The 14,110-nt window shown below is 56.2% G+C and overlaps 4 protein-coding genes across 4 annotated transcripts; 3 read left to right on the top strand and 1 right to left on the bottom strand.

Annotated features, from left to right (window-relative positions):
- The first annotated feature begins 1,020 nt into the window (after positions 1 to 1,020).
- BO70DRAFT_359101 (uncharacterized protein) lies at positions 1,021 to 2,160 on the top strand. Its single transcript, XM_025542461.1, has one exon. The coding sequence runs from the start codon at positions 1,521 to 1,523 to the stop codon at positions 1,806 to 1,808; it is 288 nt and encodes a 95-aa protein (XP_025402942.1). The 5' UTR covers positions 1,021 to 1,520; the 3' UTR covers positions 1,809 to 2,160.
- A 5,233-nt stretch (positions 2,161 to 7,393) lies between these two features.
- On the bottom strand, positions 7,394 to 8,366 carry BO70DRAFT_350068 (proteasome assembly chaperone 4 family protein; the record flags this gene model as incomplete). The annotated part of the gene is made up of 2 exons (XM_025541675.1): positions 7,394 to 7,615; positions 8,139 to 8,366. 2 exons carry the CDS (start codon positions 8,364 to 8,366, stop codon positions 7,394 to 7,396), a joined length of 450 nt encoding a protein of 149 aa, XP_025402941.1.
- Positions 8,367 to 8,586: 220 nt separating this feature from the next.
- BO70DRAFT_359095 (N2227-domain-containing protein) lies at positions 8,587 to 10,311 on the top strand. The gene is made up of 2 exons (XM_025542460.1): positions 8,587 to 8,862; positions 8,969 to 10,311. Exons 1-2 carry the CDS (start codon positions 8,750 to 8,752, stop codon positions 10,101 to 10,103), a joined length of 1,248 nt encoding a protein of 415 aa, XP_025402940.1. The 5' UTR covers positions 8,587 to 8,749; the 3' UTR covers positions 10,104 to 10,311.
- A 926-nt stretch (positions 10,312 to 11,237) lies between these two features.
- Positions 11,238 to 13,656, top strand: BO70DRAFT_350066 (Hsp70 family protein; the record flags this gene model as incomplete). Its single annotated transcript, XM_025541674.1, has 3 exons — positions 11,238 to 11,882; positions 11,978 to 12,910; positions 12,964 to 13,656. The coding sequence occupies 3 exons, from the start codon at positions 11,238 to 11,240 to the stop codon at positions 13,654 to 13,656; spliced, it is 2,271 nt and encodes a 756-aa protein (XP_025402939.1).
- Positions 13,657 to 14,110: the final 454 nt, after the last annotated feature.

Genomic DNA, 14,110 nt, shown 5'->3' with positions numbered 1-14,110 from the left:
ACAGTCAGTAGGAGGAATGACGGGCGTGCGCAGTCATGGCCCTCGGCCCTCAATCTGGCATCCTCAGGGCCTTTGGAGCCTCCAGTTCGGGCAGGGCCGTTCTGATTATTTATTTTGCTTTTTTGTTTCTTCTGGTTGGTGATGATTCTGATGGTAATTATTATTCTCGCAGCTATTATTTATTTTCTTTATTTTATTTTATCCTATTTTATCTTATTTGGGGCAGACCGATTTATTCTATCATGATTATTACTATGCTTATTCTGGAGAAGATGGTTTCTGCCCCTCGCGGTTGTCTCGATGCGACTACTGCTTCTACTGCTTCTACTGCCACTACTGCCCTTCGACCCTAAACCATCCTCCTCTCTCAACACCACCCCCCTCTTCATCCTCTTCGAACAGAAAGACCACGTCGCCCCCGCCCCGCGACAGAGATCCAACCCGCCCAGCAATCAGCATGCGGCGAGGCGACCAGGCCTCGGAAGGCGCCCCAGCAGCGCCCGCGCCAGGGTCTTCCCATGTCCAGGAAACGACTCCGAAAGTCTCTCGGCTGACCCCGGTTACAGAGCAGGAAAAACATGGCTGAAACGACGCCATCGCCTACTCAAATCAGATCGATGGGGGCGCGGGTGCAGCTGGGGCCAGCAAATCAGCGCCCGTCACCCACTGCAGAAGTCTATCCTTAGGAAGCTGTTGCCGACAAGCCTGCCCTCCCCCCGGTTCCGGGCTTGTCTGGGTCTGACTGGTGGATTGCCCTTCCTTTTCTTTTTCTGAGGGGGGGAGATGATGACGATGACGATGGATGCGATGCCGATGCCGATGCTGATGGCTTGTCTGCCTGTCTGCCTGCCAGCCCTGGGGCCTGGAGAATGGAGAATAATGGGGGGGGAATTCCCGGTAAATTAGCAGGGCCCTACAGGCTGCTGCGACAGTCTGCGACAGCCTACGGAACCGTCTCTCCGGGCGGATTCGCTCTTCTTTGTTCGATCGTTCGATGTAATTTGGCTTTCCTTGGGCCGGATCTGACCCAATCCCCATCCGCTCTCCCCTTGACGAACCTCTGACTGGTGGTCAACGGCCCGTCGTGTCGGGGGCCCTACGGCTCAAGCTTCCGGGTTGGGCTCGCGACGGCGCCCACGAGCTGGATGCCTTCCTGCCTCGACCGTCGTAAGTCGACTTGACTGCTATCGCGCCCTCCCTCTCCCTCCAGTGGGCGGTCGCGGTTTCTTCGCAAGTTAGCAGAGGATCAGACCTCTGACTAGGTGGGAGGCATCCCGAGATCGGCGGTGGCAGTGTCCTGGCTCTGGCGACGACTCCCTGGGATCACGACGTGTCTGTCGTCCGAGTCCTTTTTTTAACCCATGGTCCGCGGGCCCACCCAGGGAAAGGAAAGGGCGGAAGGAGGGCGCGCTCCTCACGTTGGGACGGAGCACGGCCTCGGATAGGAACCTAGCCTGTCGGTCCTGCGAACCCAGGTACTGGGACTGGTACCCAGGAGGGGATTTAACTATGGTTCTGACATGGCCGTACGGAGGGCAACTCCGTGCTTAAATCCTGGCCTGCAGTCGCCGGCTCAGTCCTACTTTGTGACGCTGCCCGCTGGCAAACCGGCAGACGGCCTGGCTATCCTTCGCATACCGCAAAGCCGTGGTTCGCGGATGATCATCACGGCAACCTCAGCGCCTACGGGCCTGGAGGGCTTCCGGTTTGGTTGGGTTGGGCTCCCCAGCAGTGACGGATGGATGACTGGCGATGACTGGCGGTTGACGGGATCTGAAAGTCAACGAGCAGCAGGGTCAACGGCCTGATTGGACGTCCGGGGAGGATCTTATTGCTATTCTTATTCTCTTCACCGATGACCGATGAGAACGAGGATGGCGTCCGTGCTGCTCCCCTGAGACGATCCATTCGTTTTGCTCGGAGGCGCATTCCCGCCAGTAGGGTGCCGACGCCATACACAGTATCTCCGGAAGGCAATCAATCATGTCATACCCATACGTCGTCCTCCAGCGAGGGGGGGGGGGAGATATGTTTACTTTTTTTCTCCCTTTCCCCTCCGACGGGACAAAGGCAACATCATCAACCTCGTTCTGACGATCGACTTCGGAATCCCGCCTCCGGATCGCGACCATTGGAGGAGCCACATGGAAGCACGAGGCCGCAACCGTGGGCAGTTCCACCGCGAATCCTGCGCATTACGCGATGGTGAATAACCACCACCTCATCTTCGGGGGGGGGGGGGGGGGTAGATAGTACGTAGTACGTATGCTCACCATCAGACACACCTGACACTCGGAATCTCAAGCGGGTGCTGACGATGGCGTTGGCTCACCGTGGCTGAGTTGGTTTCCTTTCGGACGAAACACGGAGAAAACCGCCCGGGTGGACGGCGGCAGCGAAAAATCTCCGGGCCTCCCCATATTTATCTGGTCCGACCAGATCGGTTCGCGAATTATTATAATTATCGGATGATGGTGTTGATGCTTCTGCTGCTGGGGATGATGACTGGCATCCGACGAGCTTTGGGATCGTCTCCTACTAAATGTGGCCTAGTAAGACTTTCCTTGGCTCCTTTTTTTTTTTTGGTTTTTCCTTTTTTTTTTCGGTTTTTCTTTTTGGTTTTTGGTTTTTTTTTTTTTTTTTTTTTTTTTTTTTTTTTTTTTTTTTGATTCCCCCCATCTTACTCCACCCTTGCCAGTAAGAAATACGGCAATCGCTATTGCTCATGGCCCGAGATTTTCTCCTTGGCGCCATTTCCCTCGCAATTGTCCCGCGAGGCTTTTTGAGGCTTGTGTGGCTGCCGCGGTGCCTTCATCGCCCGTCAGCAAATCGAGACTCGCCGTCCCATCGGTTAGCGTAGGACGGAGCAGGCCAATGATAATGGCCTCACCCGGCAGTCCAGTCCAGTCTCACCCTCCTGCTATGGCGGATGGCGGATGCAGAGTGCCAGAGGGTGTATCTAGCTAGCCTCGGTCGAGACTGGGCCGTAGTCAACTTGGCATCGCATTCCACCCTGGTAGGACTCTGTAGTATGACGGTGGACGGCTGACGGCTGACGGCGGCGTCGATCGAAAATGAAGGGAGGGAAAGGATGGGCACAGGGTCCATGGGGTGTTGTCAGGAGGAGAAATGATGAGAGAGGATCAACATTAAGTACGAAGTACGAAGGACGGAGTAGAGGGGAGAGAGAGAGAGAGAGAGAGAGAGAGAGAGAGAGAGAGAGAGAGAGAGAGAAGGCATGGTATCCCAATCGGGAAGGCGTCATGGCTGGCTGATTGTCGACAAAGTAGGAAGGAACGAGGCTGTCTGCCTTCCTGCCTGATTGGTCTGGCAGGAACGGTACAACTCCAACCTCCGATCGCACACTCGATTGTCCTCTCCTCTATCTATCTGTTCATCCCCTGTCCTTTGTGTTCTGTACACTCTCCTCCTCCTCACCACCCTCCTTAAACTTCCGGCTCTTTTCTTCCGTTCACGCTGCATCTGCCGACAGGCAGCACGGGCTGTTCCGTCCTACGATTCAGTCTCTCGTGCATACGACATCCACATACCACACCTCATCCACTTCATCCACCACCGAGTGTCCGACTATGGCCGCCTGTGCCTGCGCAGGAAAGGCATGGCGGGAAGCACGACCTTTAGCTGCATCACCGATCCTGCATGATGCTCCGGTTTCCTTGCTGCCCTGCCCACCCGGGGCCACATGAGGGGGAGCGGAAATGATATCCCCAGCCTATATGGTCGGCTCTTTCGCACAGACGGACTCCATCCGTCGCCCCTTAGCTAGCTAGCTACTCGTTGGGCGCCGGCCTCGTCAGTCGTCACTCCTACTCGCGGGTTACGCATCCCCCTCCCACACTCTGCCGACTTGTCGAACCGTTGGTCAGCCAGGTTTCCCCTGTCCCCTTCCCGACCCAGCCTTGGCCTCGACGCTGGACCACGGCCCACTGACCCCTCGAGGTCTGCCTGCACTGCCCGGTCAGACATCGCAGGTCGTGACGCCGCGGAGAGATAGCTTTGGACCCCTGTGGGTTGGTTGCATGATGGTCGGGTTGGCTGGATGTTCGACTCGGGACCTGGGCTCTAGACTCGTATCGAGACCGTCGTGGAATCGGTCCCCGCACCAGCTCTGCGATCAGATGCCGCATACGGAGGCTAGGCACTCACCAGATTGTTGATAGTATCGTCCGCCAGTGGAGGCAGCCCCAACATCTTGCGACTCGTGAAGTGTCAGCAACGAGCGAAAAAAAAAAAAAAAAAAAAAAAAAAAAAAAAAAAAAAAAAAAAAAAAAAAAAAAAAACCCCTCCCACTCATCTCCGCTGCAATGGACCGAGATGGAGCGGCAGGCTCAATCAACTAAGGACCGCTAGTGACTGCATGTCTGAGAGGTCAGGTACGATGTAACATACCATGTCCGGATATTCTTACCGAGATCTCCAGCGACGCTGGGCGATTCGGTTGCTATTAGACCGGACATGGATTCTGACCTATCTGTTCCTGCGCACCCGGACGGGGAACAAAGAAACCCCAAGCGCGCCGTAATCCGGATTCCTGCCCTGCGGATTGATAATAGCAGGGAGGCTACAGACTACTAACTACTCACTACACAGGACTAGTAGGTGCCAACTAGTACTGACGGCTGACCCAGTAGGCTGCCTGACCTACCGACCTACTACCTGTTCGGTGCTCGGGTCGTTGGAGTCGTGCAGCCATCGGATCTCTTCCATGGCCCCTCCCAGGCTCCAGGCCCGCCAACCAGTAGCTGAAGCTAGCAACCCTTTGCCTCGTCGCGTTCCGGCAGCCGGACGGGAAAGGATCCCTTTGGAGGTTTGGCCCGGAGACACACCGGCTAGTGGCCCGGTTATTATTGGAGCATCCAGGGTCCGGCCCCATGTGGTCCTTCCCGTGACAGTCGGCCGCTGCACCCCATCCTCTAATTGCCATTGTCGTTGATCGGTGGTGGTGATGGCCAGCCTGGTTCTGGATTCTGGATCTGGCCTCTGCTGAGTGCTGCTAATGGCCTTGGAGTGGCTTGTCACGAGTCAGGAAGCCCTGTTGAGGGGTTTTCGTCTGCCTCCTGGGCCCCCGCCGGTCAGCTCAGTGCGGACGCCCGTCCCATAGAAGCATCGACTTCCCACCGGACTAGTCAATCTTGACACGATTCGGCGAGTTCCGTCACCGGAACTAACCTTCTACCCACCCTCGCCCAGGCCAATACGTGCTTATCCGCGCGCCCACTGCCAACAAGGGTCTGCCGGCCTCTTGTTTCATGGCTGGCCCATCTGTCTGTCTAATATCTATGGCCATCGCTCACTGGCCCCCTCCTCCCTTCTTCCCCTCCCCCTCGGAGCGCTGCCTTGGGGCCAATGGCGAGCCGGCGAGGGCACAACGGTCCACGTGGGCCATGCATTGACCTACCTGCATGACGATATTAATGGCAGGAGCTATTGTCTGACTCTGTTTGTCTGTCCCCTGTCGTCGTAATTTGCCAGACGCCGCAGACTTTTCATAGGCCCCGCGAGGCGAGCAGGCGGTGCGCAACAGGGCTCGTGCCGCAAGTGACTCGCTATCTTATCTTCTCGATGAAGGTGATTGGGTTGGGAGGCCTGGTTCGGAATTGTTTCACGGAATTCCAGCCGTGCCGCGGTCTGGCCAAATCCCATCGTAGAGAGCATCCCTGCCCCGACCACGCAGCAGACCCCGATCAAGCATGCTGCACTGTACCTGACAACCTGCGCGTCCAGCAAACCTGCGCTTGACGGATTGAGTCGGAGATTGCATGGCAGTCGTCTAGGCTTAGCGGCGCCGCTTCGCCACGAGCCGGTCAAAGGGCCTGCAGGCTCTGCTGGTGGCCCATCGACGGCCAAGGTTGCGAGCAGACAGCCAGCGCCTTGCCCTTGGCACTTTGTGGTCATTCTCCTTTGTCCCATCAACATTAGCGTCTGGCTGAGTCGAGTACTCCTCATCTTTGCATGACCGGGAAGAAATCTCTCCCTCATACTCCGACCGGGCCACTGTCTCCTGCTTCACGCCCCTTCGTGGACGGAGCAGATCCGAGATCAGGTCGGGATTTGACCTGTCATTGGGCCAATCCGCATCAAGCCATGGCAGCTGAGCTGAGATGCAGGCATCCGACCGAGTGAGCCGGCTTCTCCCAGGTCCGGGCAATGTGACGCATGTCCGAGATGCGCAGCATACCCACCTTCGCCCCAACCGATTATCTGATGTGAACACCAATGGCCACGGATTCAAGGATCTAACCGGTGTCGTGCTTCGGTTATGCGATGACGACAGAAGGGGAATAGTCGCAGGCACCGATATCTAGTCAGCTACGCAGTCCTACACCACTTTAATCTGTTTTAATCTGGCTTCTACTGGCAGACAACCACAATGGGATTGAGCCATTGTCTCCTTTCCGGCCGAAAACAGACCGCTGGGAACTAAGCACGTCTAATTACCTTATGAGGGCAAGTTAGCAGCTCCACATTTTAGCCGGGCGCTCGGAGCTGATTCCGATAGCCGTCCGGAGGCTCGCCGTTGCGTTTCATCTACCTAAATACTCTGCCTTTCGAAGGCTGGATACGGCAGCCTGGCTGTCTGGCCTATAGCCTGATTGGAGTCGGAAACGAGCCGTCGTGGGTGCATACATGCTTTTTTTAGTCGGCGCCGCGTGCTGCATTGTTGTGCCTAGTCGAGGCCGCACGGAGCTGGCTGTTCCGCTGACAGCCCAGTCTCGCCCGCACAGACGGCGCATGCGATCATTGGTGATCGAGACGATGGGTTCATATCCCGGGATATGAGCTCGATATTATTGCCTCGTATTATGATGACTGACTGATGGCTAGATCCGGTCCAGTCAGGTCCAGATCCAGATCCAGATTTGGTGTAACTGTGACCATGCCGGGCTAAAGGGATGTCCATGTCAGGATGTCGGGTATTCGAGGGGTGGTTAGATCGAGGATGTTGGGCCAGTCAGCTGGCTGTATCGGTAAGTACTGGGCAGCTGCTCGCGTGAGCATGCAGCTGCTGTGGATTATACTTGACTCGGCCATATCATCAGCTGATGGAGGGGTTCTCTTCTTCCTTCCCTGTCAGGCCTTGCTTACTTTACTTCCAGCAAGCAAGATGAAATTGAAACATGGGAACAAAGACTTCAACGCCTACCAACCCCATCATGCAATCAATCACATCACAAAACCCATAACACCGACTAACTCAAACCCAGACAAACCTAACCCAAGCCCCAATTTCAAGACAAATAATAAATAGGAAACGGACCGACAAACACCACCCATGCATCCAACCCAATCCCTAAACAACCCCACTCGATACCATCCATCCAGATTCATCCATGAATCAACAACTCCCCCCAGAGAATACAATACTACTATATTAGTATTTCTCCCACCGCTCCATCACCACTTCAACCACCCGCCTCACCCCCTCCATCTCCTCCTCGACCATTAGCCCCAGCGCCACGGGGTCGATGCTGCAGCCCACGTACACGGGGACGCGCATCCGGCGGGCCAGGATCTTGGCCACCCGCGTCGTGTATTCCACGCTTGAGGGGGCGGAATAGAGGATTGTCGAGAGGGGTTGGGATGGGTTTTTGAGCTGCATCCTTGTTAATAAATGTAGATTTTTGGGGGGGGGGGGGATATCAAGTTGTTGTGAGATTGAGAGGGGAGGGGATGCGGTGGTGTAGATGTAGATGTAGGATCTAGGAGTGTGGGGGGTAGAGTATCGAGTGCAGGGTAAGGGTATACAAGATAATGGCAAGACAAGCTCCATCCATCAACACTCAGCACAGTAACCCAGATTTTATCATATCATATCATATCATATCATCTCCTGTCATATAAAGTAGGTATCAACCCATCTCATATCGAAGGTAGATAGACAGACAGACAACCACAATATACCATCACTCCACAGCCCGGATAAAACAAACATAGAAAGAGAAATAGCCACAACCACAACCACAACCACCGCCACACACACACACACACACACACACGTGTACACAGCCCAGCCATGCACAGAGCAGAATAGACAGGAGATATGGTATAATAATATAATATAATATAACATATCATATGAAATAGGGGGGGAAAGAAAAAAGAAAAAGAACACTCACATCCGGCATCGCATACACCAAACTCCCCATGGGCTTGAGACTGCCACTGCCACTCCCCGCCGCATCGCCGGGGGTGGAGGAGGAGGCCAGAAACACGGTGGCGCAGGTGGCCAGACGGGTGAGGTGGATGTGGGCGGTGGTGTGCAGGGCCTGGGGGAGGGGGAAGGAGATTTCCTGGGGGGTGGGGGATGCTGTTGATGGTGCGGTTGCAATTGCTGGGGAGGCCATTTTGTATTTTGTATTTTGGAAGTAGATATCAGGGGGGGGGGGGGTTGATGGTGATGGTGATGGTGATGATGTTGGTTGATGTGATGAGGGGGAATGAGGGGAGTTTGTGTGAAGAGAGAGAGGGAGTGGCAGTGGCAGTGGGAGAAACCGCCGCTTCTGGATGCTTCCCCGCCAAACAAACACGGGCGGGTCCACAACCAACAACCAACAACCACTCACTCACTTACTTCTACTCTGTCCGCTCTTTCAGTCACTTTCTACCTTCTCGACAGTCGACTAGACCCGACATTCCTGACTTATGGCCTGTAAAAAGAAGCCATCCAGATTAATATGCTCTTGAACATACGCATCCATCTGAATTGACCACCCACACCCACACCAACATGCCCGACCTGCCCGACGAACCGGATGAGATCCGGAGCTGGTCCGGCGATTTCGACCCATTGGCCGACCACGACGAGCGGAGAGTGCTCTTTGCGACCTTGGATTCGTTTCGGTGCGTGTGTTTTACAGCGACCTGCTGTGCGGGGTGCTGTCGCGCGTCGTATATCGATGTCGATCGCTGCTTATCGGCCATAAACTACGAATACTGACTACGACAGACAATACCGACGAACGGCGCACCAGAACACCACGCACCGGCGGCGGCAGGCCTTCTACGCCCTCCCGTCCGCCCACTGGCAGATGCTCGCGGAGCCGCCGTTCTCCATCCTCGATAACTTCAACCGGGTCGACGACGCGATTGACGTGAACGCTGAGATCGCCGACGCCATCCTCGCCACGGGCCTCGCCTCGTTCGGGCTCCCCGCGACCCCGGACCCCGCCGACCCCAGCCAGAACTGGCACGGCACGGCCAATTCCGCGGACGTGAACAAGGCGCACTCGACCCTGCGCCAGTTCTACCGGGACTGGAGCGCGGAAGGGCAGTCGGAGCGGGAGGCGTGCTATGCCCCGGTGCTGCAGGACCTGCGCAACGAGTTCGGAGGCCGGGCTGGCGGGACCGAGGAGGATGAGGTCAAGGTGCTTGTTCCTGGCGCGGGGCTGGGACGACTGGTGTTTGAGGTCTGCGCGGCGGGCTTCGCGGCCGAAGGGAACGAGATCTCGTATCATCAGTTACTGGCGAGTAGCTGGGTGTTGAACCACACGACGGGGGCGCGGCAGCACACGCTGCATCCGTTCGCGCTGCACTTCTCGAATCTGCTGTCGCGAGACCAGCAGTTACAGACGGTGCAGATCCCCGATACGCACCCGGGGACGACGATGGTGGAGGCGCAGGGAAGCGCGACGCCGTTCGGGAAGATGAGCATGTCGGCGGCGGACTTCACGGTGCTGTACAGCAACCCGAGCAACGAGGCGGTGTTCGACGCGGTGGCCACGGTCTTCTTCATCGACACGGCGCCCAATCTGATCCGGTATATCGAGGCGATCCGACACTGCCTGAAGCCCGGGGGCATCTGGATCAACGTCGGACCGCTGCTGTGGCATTTCGAGGACGGCAGCAACCGCAGCCACGGAGGCAGCGATGAGACGCAGGACCAGGGGATTGGCGAGCCGGGCAATGTGGAGCTGACGGAGACAGAAGTGTTTTGCCTCGTGGAGCGCATGGGATTTGCGATCGAGAAGCGCCAGGCGGGACATGAGCGGCCGTGGTGTGGGTATATTCAAGACCCGAATAGCATGCTGGTGCCGCTGTACCGGCCGTCGCATTGGGTGGCGAGGAAGAAGATAAATCTATGATATTGCGAGTGATTCTGGGTGTGTGGTGTAGTGTGGTGTGGTGTATATGGCTGCCTGACAGTATCTATCGTATGGTAAAGAATGGTACCGGACCAGACAGCCAGACAGACAGACGGAAGATCGGCGAGGACTTTCAGCCGCAGCGCAACCAACCAAACAAAGAAAACGGGAACCGGGCAAGGCTGGGGAGTCGCGAGGCTTAGCGGCGTGGGTTCTTTGGGGCCATTCGGGGGGGTGGCCCGTGGCTCAGGTACAAAACAAAGACTACTCACATCTTCGGTGGGGCGATGGAGGAAGAGTAAATCGAGGGGGTAAAAAGTAGGAAAGAATGGGAAAGAACGGATGAAGAGAAGAAGAAGAAGAAGAAGAAGAAGAAGAAGAAGAAAAGAGAAAGTAAGAGATGAAGAGAAAGAGAAAGAGCAAAGAGTAAAGAGAAAGAAGGCAGGACAAGGCGTCGGGCGCAAGAAGGAAAGAAGCCCCGCCGGTCAGACGGATCGTGACGGATCGTGACGGGGCTCGGAGTCGGGCCCGTGGGAGATGGCGGTCACTCCATACGGTATAGAACCGTATGGTACAAATACAGACACAGACACAGAAGGACATCACAATAACACTAACTAATAGAGAGAAGAAGTAAGTAATAATGGTTATGATTCTGATTGAAAGACACGGGCGGAGATTAGAACAGATGCGGTGTGGCAGTCTGATTGTGATACCCCGGAGGTCATCCATCATTCCAGGCCGGATTCCTGGGATTCCTGCTCTGTTGACTGTCATTTCTATCCCCCGCAGTCTTGTTTCGCCCTCGTGTTTGTCCTTCTGCGTTCCCTTCCCTTCCCTTCCCCTCCCCACTCTCTGTCTCTCTCACTCTCACTCTCTCAATCTCACTCCTCCATCGCAGACCTTCCCCGGCACTGCCTCTCGACTTCGCCCACTCCTTCTTTAGTCCCCCCCCCTCTTCATCCTTCTCTCGTCTTTCCCCCCCCCTCCCTCCCTTCTCCCTCTTTCTCTCTCCCTCTTCTCTTTCTTCCCTTTTCCCTTCTCTGTTCTGACCTTCCTCCTCCTCCTCCTCCTCCTCCTCCCCCCCTCTTTGTTCCCACCGTTGAACCATCATCGGTCATTCACATCGACCTGATGAGCTCACGGTTGAACTTCAAATCGTTTACCTTCGGGACGAAGCGCAACAAGAACCACCACTCGCATTCGCTCTCGCCCTCACCCTCGCCCGTCCAGCACTCCCAGCCCGTTGTTTCGGCCCCATCCACCAGCACCCTCATCGCCCCTCCCTCCTCCTCCTCCACCACTTCGCCCAGCTCTCCTCCCTCCGGCCACTCCTCCTCCACCGCCAGCCTCCCCATGAATAATCAGAATTCCTTGGGGCGGCCCCCGAGCTACACCTATAACACCGCTGGCCGTCCCACCAGCCCGCTCCCTCCCACTCAACAGATGGCGCACCACCCGCCGCCCTTGAACACCAACCTCCCCTACCCGCAGTCCGCCGTTGCCCCCATGGGTGCTCCTCCCGGATACCCGTTGCAGCAGCAGCAACAGCAGCAGCTCGCCCCCGGCATGAACCAGGGCCTACACCAGCCGCAGTACGGCATGCGGAACCCCGCCGTCGAAGTCGAAGGCGCCGGCCGGAGCAAGGCTCAGCTGATCGTCGGCATTGACTTTGGCACTACCTTCTCCGGTGTCGCCTTTGCCTTTGCGACTAACAACGAGGCTCGAGAGGATATCATCACCGAGTGGCCTGGCGCCGGAACGCACACCAAACAGAAGGTGGGTTCAACCCTACCCCCTCTACCCCCTCTCCCCCCCCTCCCAAAATATTTGAGGATGACCCGGATGCTGACCGCGTGATGTGACGCTCGCAGATTCCAACCGTCTTGTACTACGATCAATACCAGAAGGTGGTGGGCTGGGGCCCGGACATTGCGGATGCGTTGGCCCCCACCGGGTATCCAAAGCAAGGGGTGCAGAAGGTCGAGTGGTTCAAGCTTCAGCTGATGCTTTCCGGCAACACCTACATCGACCCCATCAACCTGCCGCCCTTGCCGCCGGGCAAGTCGGAGATCGACGTCGCCGCCGACTACCTCTTCAAGCTGCGACAGGCGATGCGGGCGCAGCTCCAGAAGACTCTGGGCGAGGTGTTCACGCGAGAAGAGCGCAACATCCGCTACTATCTCACCGTACCCGCCATCTGGAATGATGCGGGCAAGGCAGCAACCCGCGCGGCCGCCCTCCAAGCCGGATTCTTGCGCGACGAGAACGACAACCGCCTCACGCTGGTCTCGGAACCGGAGGCCGCGGCCCTGTTCTGCGCCAAGACCGGGTTGCTCAACCTGAAGATCGGCGATGCCATCCTGATCGTCGACTGTGGTGGTGGTACCGTGGATCTGATCGCGTATGAGGTGGAAGAAGAGCAACCGTTCAGCGTCGCTGAATGCACGGCGGGTTCGGGAGACTCCTGCGGGTCGACCGCTCTCAACCGCAACTTCAGCAACATCCTGCGGGCGAAGATCCGGAAGATGAAACTGCCCGATGGTTCTCGGACCGCCGGGAAGGTGTACGCCAAGTGCATCATGGACTTCGAAAACCGGATCAAGGCCGACTTCCGCAACAACGGCCAGAAATGGGCGGTTGATGTCGGAATCGAAGCTGACTTCCCGGATGCCGGCATCGAGGAAGGTTACATGACGTTCACCAACGAGGAAATCCTGCAGTGTTTCGAGCCGGTCGTCAACCGGATTCTCGAGTTGGTGCGCAACCAAATCATCGCGATCCAAGCGCAGAACCGGTCGCTCCAGGTATGTCTCCGTGCGAATCAAAAGGTCTGCATAGCGTACTAACCACGATGTAGAACGTCCTGGTTGTCGGTGGGTTCGGTGCCTCGGAGTATCTTTTCCAGCAGATCAAGCTTCACGTTCCGCCACAGTACCAAACCAAGGTGGTCCGACCGATGGACTCGGTCGCCGCCATCGTCAAGGGAGCCGTGACGGCCGGTATCACCGAGCGGGTGATCACCCACCGTGTGGCGCGACGCCATTACCTGATGGCCACGCTGCAGCCCTTCAAGGAAGGCTACCACCCGGAGCAGTACCGCGTCCCCAGTCTGGACGGCCGCGACCGGTGCAAGTACACGCGACAGATCTTTGTGCAAAAGGGCGAGCGGGTGAAGATCGGTGAGCCGGTCAAGGTCAGCTTCTTCCGCCAGGTTGCGCCGGGGGCAACCCTGATGTACGAGGATATCCTGTACGCTTGTGACGAGGATGTGTGCCCGGAGTACACGAAAGATCCACGTAAGCTGCCCCCCCTTGCCATCCGCCTGGCCACTGGTATTAACGTTGCTGCAGGCATCAAGGAGGTCGTCACACTCACGTCGGACTTGTCCCGCAAGAACCTGGAGACTGATTTCGAGCGCATGGACACGCCCCAGGGGACGTTCTACCGCGTATACTTTGATATTTACCTGACCCTCGACGGCAGTGAATTCAGCGCCGAGTTGGTCTGTCAAGGCGAAGTTATGGGTCGGTGTCGAGCCAAGTTCAGGTAGACGGAGAAGACGAAGAAGAAGAAAGAAAGAAAAAAAACGAGGCTAGAAAAAGAAAAAAAAAAGAAAAAAGACATGCCGTTTGAAGGGCGGAAATCCAGTCCCGACATTTGAGAGATACACCACTGAATTGATGATCAGCACTGCACTGGGAGGGCGTTTACGTTTCAATTAACATTCCTGAGCTTGAGATTGAGCTTGAGATCGTGTCTGTGTCTGTACGGGCCAAATCTTGGAGATTTCTTTTTCTTTTCTTTCTATTCTACTACTACCATTTTTTTGTTCTGTTTTTATGAGTCCCCCACCTCCCCCTAGGTTCTCCTGCTTTTTTGTGGGTTGAATAGGGGGTTTGTTTTGTTTTGTTTTCTTTTGACTTTATTTCTATTTCTACCTTTATTCCCCTGGATACCAACCTACTTACCTTCCGATGAGCTTTGACGAAGTTTATTTAATCAAT

The sequence above is a fragment of the Aspergillus heteromorphus genome (assembly GCF_003184545.1).
Source record: "Aspergillus heteromorphus CBS 117.55 chromosome Unknown BO70scaffold_3, whole genome shotgun sequence".
NCBI lineage: Eukaryota > Fungi > Ascomycota > Eurotiomycetes > Eurotiales > Aspergillaceae > Aspergillus > Aspergillus heteromorphus.
Note: the sequence above shows the minus strand (reverse complement) of the source record. Positions and strands in the feature narration are given on the sequence as shown.

Bases quoted from the DNA above. Each gene is read 5' to 3' on its own strand.
- BO70DRAFT_359101 (XM_025542461.1), top strand. From the start codon at position 1,521: ATGGCCGTACGGAGGGCAACTCCGTGCTTAAATCCTGGCCTGCAGTCG.
- BO70DRAFT_359095 (XM_025542460.1), top strand. From the start codon at position 8,750: ATGCCCGACCTGCCCGACGAACCGGATGAGATCCGGAGCTGGTCCGGC. The intron at 8,863-8,968 runs GTGCGTGTGTTT...TGACTACGACAG, and splicing joins GCGACCTTGGATTCGTTTCG to ACAATACCGACGAACGGCGC.